The sequence below is a fragment of the Patella vulgata genome, chromosome 9 (assembly GCF_932274485.2).
Source record: "Patella vulgata chromosome 9, xgPatVulg1.2, whole genome shotgun sequence".
NCBI classification, from domain to species: Eukaryota; Metazoa; Mollusca; class Gastropoda; family Patellidae; genus Patella; species Patella vulgata.
In genome coordinates, this window is record NC_065887.2 from 22,539,083 (window position 1) to 22,558,474 (window position 19,392).

General features: G+C 35.8%; 1 protein-coding gene across 1 annotated transcript in view; it reads right to left on the reverse strand.

The window, feature by feature from the left end:
* The window catches only part of LOC126831467 (protein PALS2), a 33,972-nt gene extending 24,292 nt beyond the window's left edge, over positions 1-9,680 (reverse strand). Inside the window, exons 1-6 of the mRNA XM_050561976.2 lie at positions 9,599-9,680; positions 4,645-4,696; positions 4,206-4,330; positions 3,638-3,790; positions 2,411-2,566; positions 1,440-1,518 (exon numbers count right to left, since the gene is read on the reverse strand). Coding sequence (XP_050417933.1) covers positions 1,440-1,518; positions 2,411-2,566; positions 3,638-3,790; positions 4,206-4,330; positions 4,645-4,681 — 550 coding nt within the window. The 5' untranslated portion in view covers positions 4,682-4,696; positions 9,599-9,680. The remainder of the gene's footprint in view (positions 1-1,439; positions 1,519-2,410; positions 2,567-3,637; positions 3,791-4,205; positions 4,331-4,644; positions 4,697-9,598) is intronic.
* Positions 9,681-19,392: the final 9,712 nt, after the last annotated feature.

Below are 19,392 nucleotides of genomic sequence, written 5' to 3' on the forward strand. Positions count from 1 at the left end.
CATCTTGCGTTGTCATCCTGGAAGATGAAACGGCGGCCATGACGTCGTGCGAACGGCACAACATGGACTGCCAAGATGTTGTCCCGGTAGTACTTGCCTGTAACACGCCCTGCAACAACATGTAAAGCCGTTTTTCCAGCAACAGTGATGCCTCCCCACACCATAACAGAACCACCCCCAAATCGATCATGTCTGATGACGTTAACGTCTTGGAAGCGCTCGTTTCGACGACGCCACACCCTCCTACGTCTGTCCAAATAATCAACAGTGAACCTTGACTCATCTGAAAACATCACATTGCTCCAGCGTCGATTATCCCAGTGTTGACGATCCCTACACCAACGACGTCTTGCCTGAATGTGATGATCTCTCAAACAAGGGATCACGCGAGGACGTCGGGCGCGAAGGTGACCCCTATGCAGTCGATTCCGAATCGTCTGGCCACTCACTCTCACACCAGTGTCTGTTTGAAGACGAGCGCTGATCTGATTTGCTGTGATGACACGATTTCTCAAGGCCAAGGTACGATTAAAACGATCCTGGGCTTGAGTTGTCGCCCTTGGTCGACCTGAGCGTGGTCTGTCCTGTACAGATTGTGTATCACGGTATCTGGACCATAGCCTGCTTATGACAGACTGAGAAACATTCATCGTCCGCGCCACAACCGCCTGTGTTGTGCCGATCTGTAGCATGCCAAGGGCACGTAACCTTTCATTTTGGGTAAGCCGACGCATATCAAAATTTGTTTTCTGGTCACTAAAACAATTAAACTGATGTTTCCACACTGGAATTCAATGCCACAATGACTGTAACATTCAAAGTCAGAGTCGTGCAAATCTTGGGTTGGACCCCCATGATGATCCCAAGCATCACCTGCATTCCATGCGGTAGCTATTGGTGCGTTTGGGCGTCACATGTAACTGGAAATGTTTCTTCTGTTAGGTTCTATAGTGACTTTTTTCGTAGTCATTTGCATATTTTAGTATTATGCCCCCAAAATCAAATATCCCCTACTTTTTTTGAATAGTATATTTTATCACCATCACAGGACACATAAAACCATAATGAAATTATGGGGATAATAATGCCCCCCCCCCCACACTGATCCGATGCTTTATGCTGTTGGGGCGTGTTATTCATTGCTTGCACTGATCCGATGCTTTATGCTGTTGGGGCACATTTTTCATTGCTTGGCAAACTATCTTTCAAAATATCTTTTTTTAAGCTGTTTTAAACATGGAATTAGTAGATGGCTATCAGTCATACAATTACATCACAAATATATTGACGGTCATCTTGTGACCTGATCATTTTTTTGCTTTAATTGAATTCAAATCAAGACAATCTCAAGACTTAGTACTTTGTGCTTGCATTAAAGAAATGAAATGTATAGTTTCATTAATGTGACTCATGGATAATGGTTTGTATATTTTTCTCACCTTGTTTATCTATTAAGCTGCCTTGTAAAATTCTGGCTACAACTAAATCATCATTTTCATCTAATTTAACTGTGATACCCTAAAAATATCCAATATTATAATTCAGTATACAAAATACTACCAAAAGTCAGTAGGCAAGTTATATTTCTGTTATAGGACCCAAGAATATAATTTATAAGTCATCATTACATACAAACCAGAATATATAAATGACATGTTGGACTTCTACATTTGCGAAGATGGGCCTACTAATCTTATTCGTTCATGGCAGCCAGACAATTAGTACAAATGATCAAAATGTGCATTAAAAGGAATTTTATCAGACAGTTGCCAAGATACGTCCCCATTTTGCATGAAATTGACAGAGAACAAGCTAAAAACATGATTTTTCGTACAATCAGGGAGTTTTGGTCTGATTTTCACAAAATTCGAACTCAACCATAATTATAGTGTGACGGTCATATGTATGAATGTTTTTTAAAATCAAATTAAAATTGTGACCTGTAAGAGGGTCCCATAAGCTAAAGTTATGATCCAATATGTGCTAATATCGAAAAGAACCTAGATCTTTGAGATATAAACATATATTTTAAGTTTTATCGAAATTGTATAAAAATTGTGACCTCTAGAGGATCCACAACATTGGTATTACATACTTATACACTATTTAAGTACAGGGAGTGGGTACTTTGCCAGGCATTGTCCACAACCTTGGTATTACATACTTTTACACTATTTGTGACATTCAAATTCAACCGTAATTATGGTTAACGGTGATATATATAGGAACCATTTTTAAAATCAAATAAAATATAAACCAATCTTTTAAGTTCCGTTAAAATCAGATAAAAATTTTGACCTGTGGAGTGTCCACAAACAGAATGTGAACAGACGTCTATCCGTACGAACAGGGGTGACATCTATATACATCCACATGAAAATGTTGGCGTATAAAAAGCTATTATACTAACCAATGGTTCTCTGTCTGATTTTCTGATGGTTACAAAGCGAACTTGTTCTGTAATAACATTAAATACTGGTGGGGGTGGGGACATAAGGGAAACTGTTTCTTGTAACTGGTCACCATAATCTCTCTGTACAACATCATCATGTGCTACCAGTAATGCCTGAAAAAAATCATAATTTTACACATTATATATCAAAACATCGCATGCTGTTCTAAAAATAGAAAGCCAAGATAGGATTTGTCTAAGAGATTGCGATTTCCTTATGTCGCAGACCTTCTAGGTCTGTTTCCCAGGACATGACACTGATAGCATTGTTTTGACTTTTTCTTATCTGGTAAAAACTTTAAAATTGATTGCTCTTATTTTACAAATTTTTCTTAGCTCAGACAAGCTTTTGGTCACATTTGGCAAACTTTTAATCCCTTTTTTCTAAGAGAACTATACAAATGCTATGCAGGTAAGGTTATTTGTGGCTACTGTACTGGGTTTGTTCTATTAGATAGGACGTTGGGATTGGGGATTTCCTAATCGCATAGAACTCGAACGACTGTTCTCCAGGTCAGGAGACCAATACTGTGAGAAATTTTGACTTTTTCTCAGCACGTAAAAAGTCAAAAATTGTTCACTTGTGTTTTTCAAAGTTCTTGTCCATACAAGCTTTTGGTTCAAGCACCGTTTTTTTTTAGACAACCAAGCAGATGCTATCCTGATAAGGGCAAAGGTTATTCTTGACCCCCATTTATTGAATTAGAGATCTGTCAATGATAATAGAGGTAGCATAGCTTTGGTCTATACCACTAAGTATAGATCAAACTTTAAAATGAAATGAAATGAAACAGGGTTTAACGTACTACTGTTCTGCTCCTAAACTGGGCTAATGAAGACGGGCATACGCCATACAGTGTGCTATGAGGGAAATTTTGCCCGGGCAGCGGCACTACGGTCTACTCTTATATCGAATTCCAACTGCCAAGGGATCTTTTACGTGCACGCCAATATGTACACGGGACCTTGGTTTTTCATCCCATCCGAACGATTAGACAGCTGTCCTTGTCAGGCCCTCGTCCTGCATCACTGACAAGGGGAAATCACGCTGGAAAATCTGGTTGAACTTTCTCGGCCAATGCAGGGATCAAACACCCGACCTCCAGGCTAGGGAGCAAACATCTTACCCACTAAGCCACGTGATCCCCAGATCAAACTTTAAAAACCCCAAACAATTACATGTACCTTAAAATGAGGATTTTTGATGATCTTGCTTAAGGATGCTGCATTACGGTTTTTGTCTTTAGCCGATGCTACAGTTGATAAAACATCTCTAGCCATCCCAACAGAATTAGACGCCTCTGGTTCTGGTGGTCCATTTTCAAGCTCATCATGTATCTACAACAGATACAAATGTAAACATTATATGGTAGATAATATTGAAACTATGTATTAAATATTGTTACATGTATGTAATGTATCTATAGTGAATACAATAAACTATGTACATATTGTATATATATGGCAGACAAAAACCATGAAAATATATACCTAAATCTTTCATACTGGAAATTTTTTTTAAAAAGACCAGCAGCTTTGCTGTCTGGGTGATAATGAAAAATTGTTACTTATTATGCAGTTGTAATTTCAATTACTAACATGGTTACATTTTTTTTCAATAATTCACTTGCAGTATGACCCTTTAGCCATGGGGGGAAACCAGAGGACCCAGAGAAATCCCATAAAAAATTAAGTAATGTTCTCATCCCAACAGATGCATGCTTAATTAGCTTATTATAGAGATGATACATACTTTAAATAAAGCTGCAACAGCAGGGTCATCTAGAAATGATTTAAGGAAGTCCAAATCATCATCTTCTGCATTAACTTCACGATCTTCTAATACATCAAAACCATTCTGCAGGGTCTGGAGTGCATCTGAAAAAGAAGTAAAAAAATTGTTTATAATACCTATATGATACACAAATTCATTTGGTATCCTAATATATGATTGTCTCATCATATACCTTCTTAAAAAGTAGCGCATATTTTTATACGTTTACTGTGTTGGGAGGTTTATATGTATTCTAATATTACTATTATTAGATTTATAATTCATCCACAATAAAATTAAAATATCCTCAAATTGTGATTATTAAACAATTAATTAAGATAACAATCAGATTAAAAAGACACTTTAAAATAACTCTACAGTTGAATTAGGACTTTTAAAGATAAAAAATGTATCATACCGGTTCCAGAGATATCATCCCTTGCTGCAGCTGGCATTTCGAAAGTGAATGTCTAAAATATATAATAGAAATACAGTATTGCAATTATTCTGTTTCACACTAAAGACATAATCTGTTAAAACATTCTTTAATAGCAGAAACCCATTCCACACCCAATATGAGGCTACTTTATTATAAAAATGTAAGCTTAGGTCAATCTGATTAAAACACAGATCCTATTTCATTTTGGTTTTTTTGTATAGTTCAAAATTTCGTTTTGCTTGTCTTTACTACACTAGGACCTGGAAGAGTTGTTATATTACCAACGTGGTTGAAGTGAGGGATAAGCCAATGAAATGGTCTGTTACGGCGAATTCTTGGCGTCAACGCTGATTGATTAATCAATGTCTGATGTCATAGGGTCAAAACGAAATATAGATCTGTATTTTAATCAGACTGAACTTAGGTGAACTAATCTTGGTTCTGATCGGTCAAGCAAGCTTTTTTAGTATTTGATAAGCCAAAAACAACTGATGAGTAAAAATGATTTATTCCATACAATTAACATACAAGTCAACTATTAGTTTTGGATGACATAAGCAGTACCATGTGGCTGAGCCAACCTATGCATGTGGACAATGTAACTATGGACGAGTTAAGGGCAATTTAAAGGGACACCATCTTGTTGCAAACTGGTCTCGGCACCAACAAGGTTGGGGTGCGGCCGACTGGTTAATGCATGCGCGTTGCATCACAAGGTCTGTCATTAAGTCAAGTGGCGTGGTTTTGATTCCCTCCTTGTACATGACAAGGAGTAGGGTCGCCTGTGAACCTCGTGGGTTTTCTCCTGGTCCTCCCACTGCTAAAGACCACTATGTGCAAATGAGTTATTGAAATAAATTTGAACCATGTTAGTCCCAAAATGACCTGGTTTGTGTTGAGTGGACAGTAAACCCCATTTCTCTCTCTCTCTCAACAAGGCTGAACACATTATTTTCCACCATCTAAAATAAACTATATTACTCACAATACACTATTTCACTGTCAATACCCCTTTGTGTTATCATGTAAATGAAAATTTCAATTTCATCACTTTCTTGCCCAATCGTAGTTATACCTAGTCCTACATATATAAAACTATAGAAGTTGAGGACAGCTAGTACATGTATATCAATTGATGCTCTGATCTATATAGTAGGTCCTACAGTATTCAAGTTTTAGATTTTCCATTTGCTTTCCTGTTTCCGTGTGGGGTGAGATTTCTGCATCCATGCTACCGTGTGGTTGGGATCCACTATTTTTTTTTTTCAATCTTGAAAATGGCCTTTCATATCTTTAGACAAAAGCGATGCAAGTAATTGTTAAACTGGCATACACACATTTATTCTGTATAGTAATAAAACACTTCATCATTTTATGAATATATATTTTTTTTCTGTAACATAGCTTCACCCCCTTACTTTTATTTATATCAATGAGCAAAGTGTCATTTTAAAAATACAAATTTTCAAATCTTTAATTTGAATAGCTATGAAATAAGATAAATTCATATCGGAATAGAATTTTTTTTTTCATTTACGCAATTTGATAATATTAAAAAATAAATCATTCATGAACTTACTGATGTACATGTAAGCAGCACTACCGGTGAAGTGGTAAAACGACACAGGAAAGTAAATACCGATGCAATATATACTTTTTGGGATACTAATACAATTATCATAAATCAGGTGGTATATTGTAATATCATATACCATTGACCTTCATTTGCAAGAACTGTCACTTCTTTTAATATCAACATTATTCATATACAGCATTCTAAAAATTGATGAATACAAAACTGGCTTCCGTTGTCAAATGTTGGTAAAAGTTATCAAAAAGGCTTGTTTCTAAATTTGGGATAGATTATTATTCATTCATGTTGGAATAATAAGTATTTGGAGGGTTTGATATAGAATTTGTTACTTAAATATAATTTTTCTGGAGAAAATTCTTTTCTATGGAGTATCATTTGCAACACGTCATATTCTCCAATCAATCATCAATTAATCATTCAGTTAGACGTTTCCACATTCAATAGTGGACTATGCACAATCTAACATACCTACCATATATTAAACACTGTGTTGAGTGAATAAACACAGAATAAAATTTATTGCAAAATATTTTACTATAAAACTTAGTCCTGTGTTTAAATGTTGGATACTTTTATGCTATTTTTGTGTATTCAATGCAAAAATATCTCAACACAAAAGTAGTTTCAAGGAAATTTTCAAGTATTTACTATTTTTCATATAGATACTATTTGGAAGTGATGTTTGGGATAGTAGTACTCCGTACAAAGTCTAAAGTAAAAGTAAGTCTAAAAGTAGTCCTTTGAAAGAAATGAAGCATATTAGAAAAAACGAATAGTTTGATTACATATTGACTTGGTGTGCTAAAAGATAGTTTTCAAAATTTTGAAGTCTTATTTGTTGTAGTGTACATATTCAGGCAGCCTGACAAGATACCTCCAGCTGTGAGACTTTGTGATTTCCCATATTTATCCTGTAATTGTACAGTGCTGAATGGATTTGCTTCATATTTTCTAAAGTTACAAATTCCAAAGTCATGATTTATGATTTTCATCCATTTTTTATTGTTCAGTATCATCTCAAGAACATTTAGATATGGTTTAATAACTTCAAACAGTTTTATATAAGCATTCATTTTGCTTGTTACTGCATCCTATTCACTTATTTTATATTTTTCAAAATGATAAATTGTAAATACCAGTACTATAATCTTATCTTGAATGAAAATACTGTTAGTTAAAGGGCCTATCCCGATAATATTTTGGAGAATAAAACTGCTTAATTTTGTGTTAATAAAACCGTTAAAATCCTCTACCTAAGGGCCGAGCAACTTAAATATATTTGTGATATGTTTTCAAACAACTTAAACCTGTCAGTCTTCATCTGGAAATGGAAACCTGTGTTTTGCGGTGTCTGGATAATAGTCAGTAATGTCACGTCAGGAAAGTCATCATAGTCAGTAATGTCACATCACTATGTCATTCATTGATGTCATTAACGTCATTTTAAGTATTAAAGATACTTTCCCAGAAAAGTATTTATCGGGTGGTTATAGTATGTCAAATTTGGAATATATGGAATCTTACTAGAAAAATACTGGATTACCCGAAAAATGCCAATGGGGCAAGCACTGGGCAAAATCGTCAGGGTATCACTCACTGGCAACCCGACTGTTATCTGCCAGCTTATTGTGTGCCAGCTTAAGTGAGAGAGCGGTTGTTATTTCTTGATCAAATGTTTAGGCAGTTTTAGGAACATTGTGGGGTGTCAACGTACAAAAGACTCTGCAAATAAACGGGGGAAAAAGAAGTTGACAGAAATAATTAAGAATTTACTTAGGCCTCAATATGTACGGTAAATGTACAGCATAATGATAAATACATTCTGAAAAATGGACCCTCCCACAATGAAGCTAAGTTGACTGACACTGCATCTAACAACAGCTTACTTATATAGCTATAGGTATCCCCGTTGAATACAAAGTTTTGAGAGGGAATTTGAAGCAAATATTTGATAGATTGGTTACGTTGAATATGTTTTTAGTCCAAATATATCATCAAATCACAAAGTTTGTACGTGGGAATGTATCTTTAAGTAATCTACCATTCAAGGATGAGATGATGCACCTTAAATCAGATGTATTAAAGAGACTAAATGTAGTGCATTTAGATGTTTTGAATCATTTAGGCCTACTTATTGTCCGGTAGGGCCACTCAGGACTCCTAACTCTTTTTAAAGTCATGGTGCGGAATTGACCACTACATCATGTAGTTAGCCTACATGTAGCTACTAGTACTACAGGTCTAATAATTATTGGGCCTACGATTGTTAACATGAAAATTGGGTGGCGACCATGGCAAATTCTGTTATTTAGACAGTTGATCCGTAATAAATTTCACCCGAACAGAACATATAACAAGCATAATGTATCACATTTTGTAACTGCTGGGACACTGTAAGGAATGGATTGGCAGCCTAGGTTTGTTTGAATCCACACTAACTAGAACAGTGAGAATGAGGGAGATTGAGAGTGAGCGAGAGTACTATAGAGAGCGAGAGAGAGAGAGAGAGAGTTTAACGCCCACTCCTCACAAACTAGGAAACTAGGTCATTTCGTAACAAACACATGGTTTAATTTTATTTCAATAATTTACTTGCGCGTAGGGGTCTTTAGCTGTGGCAGGAAACCGGAGGACCCAGAGGAAACACACGAAATTGGACAGGCGACACTACTCCTTGTCACATATACCTGGGGAATCAAAACCACGCCAGCTGACTCAATGACAACCTGGTACGGGCCATAATGTTGAGAATACATACTAACATAGTTTTAACACAGCTATCAGTATCACTCTGTAATTTGTAAAGACAGAATTCGAAAAGTATCACCCTCAAAAACAAGAAGAAAACCAAGAAGAAGAAGTAACAAGAAGAACAAGATGAGTATTATAGCGGTTAACGACCAGAAACAAATGAGTTCATACAATAATCTATTCCTACCCTACCACCGGTAGTCTACTTCACTTGAACTTTTAAAAAAAAAGCATAACAAATTGAAACAAACCTAATTTAATCCGTCATGACTATGTAATAAAGTGGCTCGAAACACTTCGTATTAATATATAGGTACTCAAAAATATAAGTCTATAAATGAGCCGACGAGTAGTTTTGTTTTTAAAAAGGGAACTATTTGTCAATAAGTTCAGTAAGTTATCATAATATCAACAAAATCATGTCGCCATCTTGGATTTTGACCGACGCATTCCACGCTTGTTTTCACCAATAAAACTTACAAACAAGCTTTGATATAACGTTTGCTTCGCACAAAGAATGCTATTTAAAGTAATCTTATAAAACGTCATAAAAATGCATTCCAAAAAAACATATTTCAACTAATTTACCTGTATAAACTTTTATTATTATTAGCCTACTTTTGTGACAAACATGACTCAAGCTGCAAACCTGTAGTCACGTGACTTAATTTACAACCCGATTGGCCATCATCAACCTTGTCAGTTTTTGATACACCTGTAAATCTCGAATATTACCTGAAACCTTTTCCATGCTTACTGATTAAGGAGTGTATTAATCACTATGTATTTGGGAAAGGGAGCACGGATTGTAGCGGGTTTACATAATAAAAGTTATAGAATGACTCAATGACGGGAGTGAGCAAAATAAAGTTTTAAAAATTTTGGCATTACGATAATGGAAGGGAGATAACCCCAATTTTATTCTGTGAATAATAATAATAATAATAATTATTACACATCTTGAGTGTTGAACTATACAAATAGAAAAAAAAACCCACTGATAACAGCATCCACAAGATTAACATACAAATTATTCAAAAGTATCAAATTATATTTAAACGTGGGCCTGTAATTATACACAGTTAATATTTAATGACATGAAATGTTGTTTTATGGCACGTCAGTTCCAACCGGGCTATATTGCGCCAAACATAATGGTGATTATTTCGAGATATGCTAGATTATATCACAGAAAAAAATTATATGCATATGCATACACATATTTAAAAACAAAAATAAAATGACGTTATTAATGAATAGTCCGAAGACGGACGAAAAGTACTTTAAAATGTTAAAATAACCAGTGTTGAAATCAGTTTGTGTCGGCATACCTTTTATCTTTTCATCTTTTACCGTGAAACAAAGTAGCGCAGCATTGCGGTAGTGCTAATAATTTTGGATATATATATATATATATATATATATATATATAATATACACAATTAAAATTTATGATAAAATCCCGTCTCTTTTAAAAAGTCTAACACTTTGTTATATAAACTCGGTTGGGCAAACATGTGATGTAATGACTGGCAACGGTAAAAATGCGATCTTATATGTTTGAGATGCTTGCACTCAATCAAAATGTACATGTAATATTTATTGTCTGTTTTGAACATTTTGTATACGTTTAACGATGCAGCATCATTATTATGTATTTATCAGACATGTGTGCATTGTATCATTCATTTAGTTCAGTTTTAGTGTGAAGGCTTAAAAACTTGTGACTAAGAAGAACCCCACTGATATAATTTTTACCTGTTCTTTCATTCCTGGGGGAATGCTCACTAGTCCGCGAGTTCGCTAGTCCACAGGTGCACCATATTCCTGAAGCAATGCCCCGAGAAATCCCTCTCTGGCCATTGCTGGATTGGTTTCTGATACTTGAGCTTTTGAGGGAGTGTGTCTGTTCTTCCCGTTCAATCAAATCTATCCCAAGTACAACATGACAGCCCTTCGTTTAATCAGAGGCCTTCCCTAAAAATTTGGACTGTGATTTAAGGTATTATAAACGGTGAAAGTAGTGTTCGTCTCCAAACAGTATTGTTTACACCGTATATCCGTTTGTCACGCAATTAGTTTTTATGCAATATTCTGCTATGCATTGAGTCATGACGTACCGTTATGTAAACATTTGGTCCAATTTGGAGCTCTGTTTAAAGCTTTAAAAAGCCTAATGATATTGTTACGCAGTTCCCTATTCACGGGTATGGCTGGCGGAAGTGAACATAAAGATAATTTAATATACATATTAATTCGACATATAATGTCTATATTGAATCGATTTAATATGTGTATTAAAGTAGCTAAGTCTCTAACTCAATATCATCCAAAATCTTCAACATTGAAAACACGATTTATTTGTCAAATTAAATCAACATTCATGTTGTGATCTTACCGGGAAAAGATGGGCTTTTGATATCCAATATTTAAGACAAAATAAACATTTTACCATTGGTACACGAATCGTGTACCATAATGCGCTTCAGCCCCAGTTGCATCAAGAGACTCGATGGACGAGTCTAGACACATTGCACCAAATCAAACGGCGTATGTGACTGGAATAACCAGACGCTAGAAATTTGCGCTCGCTTGAGACTGCTGGCTTATTTCGCCGAACATAACAGATTTGAAATTGGAGTAAAAACGGAAACCATTGATTGTAAATCAGTTTATATACATTCATATTACATATTATATGCGTTGCGACCCACTTTTGTCAATTTCTAGGTCCCAAATGTTAGCGATTTAGCTCCTTTAAGTCAACCAACTGATCACGACATTTTAACTCGACAATACGACATTTTCACCGACACCACGACATTAAAAATGACATTACAGTGGCTAAGTGAGTAAGACGCTGGCTCGCTAGCCCGAACGACTAGACAGCTCTCCTTGCCAGACCCTCCTTCCTGCGCCCCTGACAAGGAGAAACCACGCCGGCGTCAAGGCTAGCGAACAGGCGTCTTACACACTTAGCCACTGTGGCTCCCGGAGCAGAACAGTTGCACGTTAAACCCCATTTCATTTCATTTCATTTTCCTACGTTTCCGAACCAATCGGACTATTGAAGAGAGGCATACGCCATGCAGAGTGGTCTGACGGAAATTTCCAATGGACCGTGACATTTCTTCATCGAATTTCAACTGTGAAAGATTCTTTTATGTGCACGCCAATGTGTACACAGGAGGTTGTTGGGGTTTTTTGTGTCCTATCTACAATACTAGACTCTGTTCTTTGCCAGGCCCTTTGTCCTGCCTTATGAAGGACGACACAACGACATGATACCAATCAGCCACCACACCTCGTGTCTTTTTTTATACCCATATTTTTTTTTTATTATTTATAGTATTTTTTTTTATAGAGGCGGACTAGTGCACCTGGGCAACCTGCGGACTAGTGCACCCGCGGAAGCTGCGGACTAGAGCACCCGCAGACTAGTGAACCCCTTTCCTTTCCTGGGAGCTAAAGATTATTTTTATGCTTACGCGTACATCTCTATCTTTAAACCCTATCTCTAACTTGTATGCCCTGGCTATAAATAGGGTCACTTATATCAATTCTTAATCGTTCTTCCGTTTTCGATATATTTCCAAGACTGAACATAAATATCCTTTAATGTTTGTGGAAAAGCACCTGTATTGAAAGGCTAGGGGGCAGTGAATAGTTTTTATTGCAGTGACACGACTGCACATAGGCCAACAACATTATACTATAAAACGTCATACTTATGGTAGAACAATTACCAATTTATTTAGACGTCTCGCAGATTATTCTCTCTTACTGGTAAGAGTAGCTAATTATGGTGGCCCATGGTTATCATAGAGAAATGTGTAAAAAATCAACCACAAATATTAAACTGTAAACATAAATTTGAATGAAAATAAAAATTTGCTAAAAAATAACAAAAAAGAAATCGAAAATAAAAAATAAATTACATGTAAATTAAATGAAATAAAAAAATAATTTAAATTAAATTAAATCTAAATTAAAATCGTTTTTGATAAAAACAAAGTAAAATAAATGTAAATCAAAAACTGAAATGAAAAAAAAATTTTTTTTTAAAAAAAAAGTACCAAGGGAAATACCGAGCAGGATCTCTCACCCGTATTCCAGCACCCGGATTCGAGATCAAGTTAGCACAAATATTCTCTCACCCGTATTCCAGCACTCGGATTCGAGATCAAGTTAGCACACATATTCCTAGCGCCAACAAAAAACTAGATATAATTATCACGAAAATAATTGTTACATAATATATATTACATATAAGTAAGTAAAATTCTAAAACATATTAATGCAAAGTATATATGTATTAGATCCCCCGACCCCACCCCACACCCCAAAATATGCTATTATCGTAAACATACTAAAATATCGCACACTAGGCTAACTGAGCATGCAAAAAAAGGTTAAGTCCATTTTGCATCAATAAGCACCTAAACCAGATTTGGTGGGAAAATGTTTTTTGTTTCACGAAATCAAGAGATGAATAAATTACTAGAATGCAAACTTACAGAAGGCTCCTATGTTGGCGTTTCGAGATATATTACCGTAAACATACTAAACATATGAAGGAATCGGGTTGGGGTAGACTCACTGCACACGCAATAATTTCTAAACTAGCTTTGGTGGCTTCAATATCTTTATTTCACTAAATGGAAAGATGCATAGGCCTAAGGTATGCACATGCCAAATTTCATTAACTTTCTATGTTGGCGTATCGAGTTATACTACCGCAAAGTTCCTAGCACCCGGTGGTATAACTCAAAAAGCCAGCATAGGAAGCTTATCTCCCGTCAAAAGGTAAAAACTATAAACTTATTTTTTTCTTATTTTGAGAAAACAAAGGAAAACGTAATGAATGAATATTAAACCCAAGCTCATCCATTGATTTGACTATTGAGTTACTAGACAAATTTGCCCCGTTTGTCGCGACGCAGGAGCGCCATCACGTAGTGATCTCTAAAACTATTATGGCCACTTCCGCATTCCTTTCTATCGGGTTTGGAGCTCAAAGGACGGCAATAAACTCGCTCTAACTTGACTGAATGAAAAATCTAACATACCTTTCGACTTTGTGGAATAACAATCTATAGTTCTAGTGATCTTTTTTTTGAAAATCTTATCGGATTCCTGAGAACAGATGTATTTTCTTCATGATCACCATCAAAACATTGAAGAATCGATTATGTCGTAAATTTTATGTTAATTAGATTGTCATTACTTAGATTTTCCTTTTTCTCACTGTTTTATTGTCGATTTGGGATGATACGAATTTTTAGTATATATTAAAGACGTCTCTATTCATTTGACCTCATTTGATGTTTAAACCTATATAATGTACATGAATTTTAGGTACTATTTTTTTTTGCGGATGAATACAGCTGTTCTGTATTGTATTCTGTTGTAGACTGAAAATTTTGGATCCATGTGTCGACGCTTTAAATCACATGGATCCATTAAACCTTCTAACTGTTTAATTCCATTTTTTTCATTGAAGATTCTTATATTACAAATCTTTTTTTACACTAGAAACGTAATCACTGGGTTTTGATGTGGTATACAAGGCAAATGAAGGAAGTTGCTAGGTTGTGTCATGGGTGTAACTGCTTACAAAATCAAAAGATTGGAATATCTAGTACAACAACAGGAAGCACATAACCTAGTAACTACAAATTTGGTCCTAACTCAATTTTGATAAAAAAAAAAGTGAGTTACTGACGGGAGTTATGAAATTTGTATTCTAGTAGTGTATTCAACCCTTGATTCCGCCAACATAGAACGTTAATGAAAATTGGCATGTTCGTTCATACCTTATCCATCTGTCGATTTGGTGAAATTAAGATTTTGAAGCCACCAAAGTTAGTGTAGACGTTATTGCGTGCGCAGTGAGTCTACCCCAACCCTATTCCCCATATGTTTAGTATGTTTACGGTAATATATCTCGAAACGCCAACATAGGAATATGTGTGCTAACTTGATCTCGAATCCGGGTGCTGGAATACGGGTGAGAGAATATGTGTGCTAACTTGATCTCGAATCTGGGTGCTGGAATACGGGTGAGAGATCCCGCTCGGTATTTCCCTTGGTGGTACCTTGCTGTTTGAGGAAGCAATACCCTTTTTTTGCGGTCCCTTTGTTGGACATCTTCTTTTTCAGACGCTCCCTGATTTCATTTTTTCGATCCATTCCAAATCTATTCATATTTCATGATGCCAAAAGTTTTTGACTAACGTGACCGCGAAGAAAAGGGAAATAATTTTGGCGCGTTCGATTACAGTTCCGATTGAATGATAACGATGGGCTGATGATAACTATGGACCACGTAGAGACATGTTTAGTTTAGTTTTCATTTCACTTTTCGATTTAAAAAAAAAAAAAAAAAAAACTTTTAAATTTTTTTTTCATTTAAGTTTTCAAACTTATTATTTTTTTTTTAAATATTTTTGATTTAATTTTTTTTTTTTTCATTTTAGTTTTTCATTTACATTTATTTTACTTTGTTTTTATCAAAAATGATTTTAATTTAGATTATTTTTTTTATTTCATTTAATTTAATTTAGTTTTTATTTTCGATTTCTTTTTTGTTATTTTTTAGCGAATTTTTATTTTCATTCAAATTTATTTTTACAGTTTTTAATATTTGTGGTGGATTTTTTACATATTTATTATGATAACGATGGGCCACCATAGCTATGATATTTCTAACTAAATCGATGGTCCAAGTTGATTTCCTATTACCCGACTTTAACCTTAAACAAAAGCTCTGGGGTATAATAATTACTCTTTGAGTTAAGAGAGTGCAGAAGTTCTTGGCTGACATAGACGCAGTTATATATCTATTTAGATAAAGAGCTGACCATTCTTACTATAATAGTTCGAAAATAGATAATGCAAAATAAATTTATTGAAAATTTCATTCAAATTGCTCAATTACGAGCGAAGATATTAGCTTTTGAAGGTTTGACCAGATGTGTGCATTAATTGCAACCACCGCACTGGTTGTTCGAAGCTTAGCCTCGCTTTACCATTTTTAGATTAAATCAAAATATGTCTGAACCGTTCTAATCCACTTAATATAGGAGATATCTGATGACATCGATAGTTAATTATGGTCTTGTCATGTTAATTTGTAATTGACAAGAAAAAACATATCCTATACAAGACAATGCGGAAGTATTATTAATGGCTGATATTAACAAACGACTAAAAAATAACAAAAACGTGTGAACTTAGCAGGCGTAAACGACTGTCGTTCAATTTGAACTGTTACATTCGCGTTTTTCACGGAACATAATTGATTAGATATTACAATAAAACTGTTACAAATATAAATCACTTTATATACATTCATATTACATTAATATGTGCTTTTTGACCCATATTCGTTTATTTTAAGGTCCCAAAGAATAAAGTCAAACGCCCTTTAAGCTCTTAACACTTGTTAAAATAACTGCATGCACAAAGTATAGGCTACTTTTCAAAGAAAGTTCATCAACTAAATAAGATTCTTGTCGACCGCAGCGATTAAAATACATGTAAAAAAAAATTTCTAGTGGTTTTCCGAGAAAAAAACCCCACGATAAAGTGGACTAATTTAAAAAGTGCAGTTTCTTACATTTAAAGATACATTATGTAAGAATTAGATAAAGAGCTGATCATAGATAATAGATAATGCAAAATAAATTTACTGAAAATTTCATTCAAATTGCTCCATTGCTAGCGAAGATATTAGCTTTTGAAGGTTTAACCAGATGTGTGCATTAATTGCAACCAACGCACTTGTTGTTTGAAGCTTAGGCTCGCTTCACCAGTTTTAGATTAAATCAAAATATGGCTGAACCGTTCTAATCCACTTAATTTCGGAGATATCTGATGGCATCGAGGGTTGATTATGGCCTTGTGATGTTAATAAAAATCTAATTAATACTTTACATAACATTTCAGTCCTAAAGAAATACCCGTAGGCACATTTAGCTCAGGCGCGGATGAGAAAAGTGTCATAATTGCCTTTATCCTTTATCGTCAGATGGTGCGACAGGATGGGCACTCAAAGTGCGAGATAATGATATAGACATATGTGATATCACAATTAATGCTTTGCATCAATAAAATTGAATCACAATGTCATCGTATTAATTCATAATAAAAATTGACGTCAAACAGGATGTTGGATTCCTGTGTTTAAAAAGATCAATGTGTATGTATATACGCCAAAATGACGATAGAGACCATGTATTTCTTTAAAAAATTTCAAGCCCCGGGGGCGTGGGGGGGGGGGAGATACATTTTCTCAGGATCCTGGCAAACCCCCTCCTGCAAAAATTCCTGGATCCGCCCCTGTTAGCTCTTGCATAATGTATGTTTAAACAGTTTGTCATACCTTTCCCCAATATTGTCCGTAGCGAAACACATATTTTCCAGGCAAAGAGATATATAAGACAAGACAGAACTCATAGCAGACCCAGGCCAAATACATTTATTCTAGATCTTTGAAACTGGGTTTAACGTCCTACTGTTCTGCTCCGACTGGGAAATCGAAGACAGGAATTATTACACCATACCGTGTGCTACGAGGGAAGTTTTGCCAGGACAGCGGCGATACGACCTTCTCTTATATCCAATTCCAATTGCCAAGGGATCTTTTATGTGTATGCCAATGTGTACATGGGACACAGGTTTTTCGTACCATCCGAACGACTAGACACCTGTCCTTGTCAGGCCCTCCGTCTTGCATCACTGACAAGGGGAAACCACGCCGGAAAATCGCGATGAACTGTCTCGGCCAACACCGGGAGCAAACACACGACCTCCAGGCTAGTGAGCCATCGCCTTATCCACTTAGCCACCGCGGGTCCTCTCTAGATCTTTGGAACTTGTTATATACTTTTACGGTTTTATATAACAGAGGACATGTTGTTTGTGCCTTTTGAATTTATTCCATTTTATCTATTGTGTCCCACCAGGCTAAGCAAAGGAGGTATATAAAATGAATGAATGAATGAATAACTGCTACTTTTCTGGATTCTGCACCAACCGGGTTAATGAAATGAAATGGGTTTAAAGTCCTACTGTACACTGATCAGAAGTGAATATTCGCTAGGCCGCTACAATCACTGATAAGGATGACATCGATGCGACTTAATGAGCTCCAAATATTAACTTTTTTCCTCCGACAAGTTAAATTCTAAAACATTTTTGTTTATGTATGAGACGTTTGAAGTATTTGTAGGTAAAAATTATTTCCTGTTTAGTGTAGATGGGTATTAAAATGTGTAAAAGGCACCATTCTGCCCGAACCAGCAACGTCTTATGTAAACAGTGCACGCGCCATTGAACCGATGATTGACGCTGCGTGATGTGGCGTCACGTGTTGAAGACAGTCATCTTTTACAGAAATATTAGAAGACTTTCGCAATCCCCTGTATGTGAAACAGATTGGCCCTACTGTTCTGCTGCTAGTGCGGCTGGGCTAATGAAGACAGGCATGCGCCAGACAGTGTGCTATGAGAGGAAATTTTGCTCAGGCAGTGGCGCTATGGCCTACTCTTAGCCTATATCGAATTCCAACTGCCAAGGGTTATTTTACGTGCACGCCAATGTGTACACGCGACCTCCGGGCTAATGAAGACGGATATACGCAATAACAGTGTGATATGAGCGAAAAATCCACGGCCCGAGCCTTTTATAATAAGCTGCATTTAAAATCCCCCGAACCCCATTATGACGACAGTCAAGAATACATAGTCTAGTGAAGCATTATTATAAATAAAGAATATTATGGATAGGGGAAGTTTATAGAGAATTGACAAATAAAGTGATGAGGGTGGTACCGAGAGGCGTTTCTAATGTAGTAAAGGCATATTTTGTTTAAAAATATAAAATATAAATAAAAGGGGAACTAGGTCATTTCGGGACTAACATATGGTTCCGTTTTATTTCAACAATTCACTTAGCAGTGGGAGGAAACCAGAGGACCCGGAGAAAACCCACAAGGTTGGATAGGCGACCCTACTCCTTGTCACGTACAACCGGGGAATTGAAACCACGCCAGTTGACTCAATGACAGACCTTAGGATACAGCGCGCACGCACTAACCATTCGGCCATCCAACCCCACTAAAATAAACGAAAATGGGTCTGAAAGCACAAAGTAATTTCATTCCATTTTTTTAAAAAAAATGTAATTTCTAATCAATGATGTTCGATGAAAGACGTAAACAGTCCAAACTGAACAACAGTCGTTTGCGCCTGCTTAATGCATTGTAAATGTTTTTTTTAAAATCATTGTTGTTTTGTCGTTGTTTTGATTACTTCAGCATTGTCTGGGAATGTTTTTCTTTGTTCATTACAAATGGCGCCCAAAACCATAGATATACA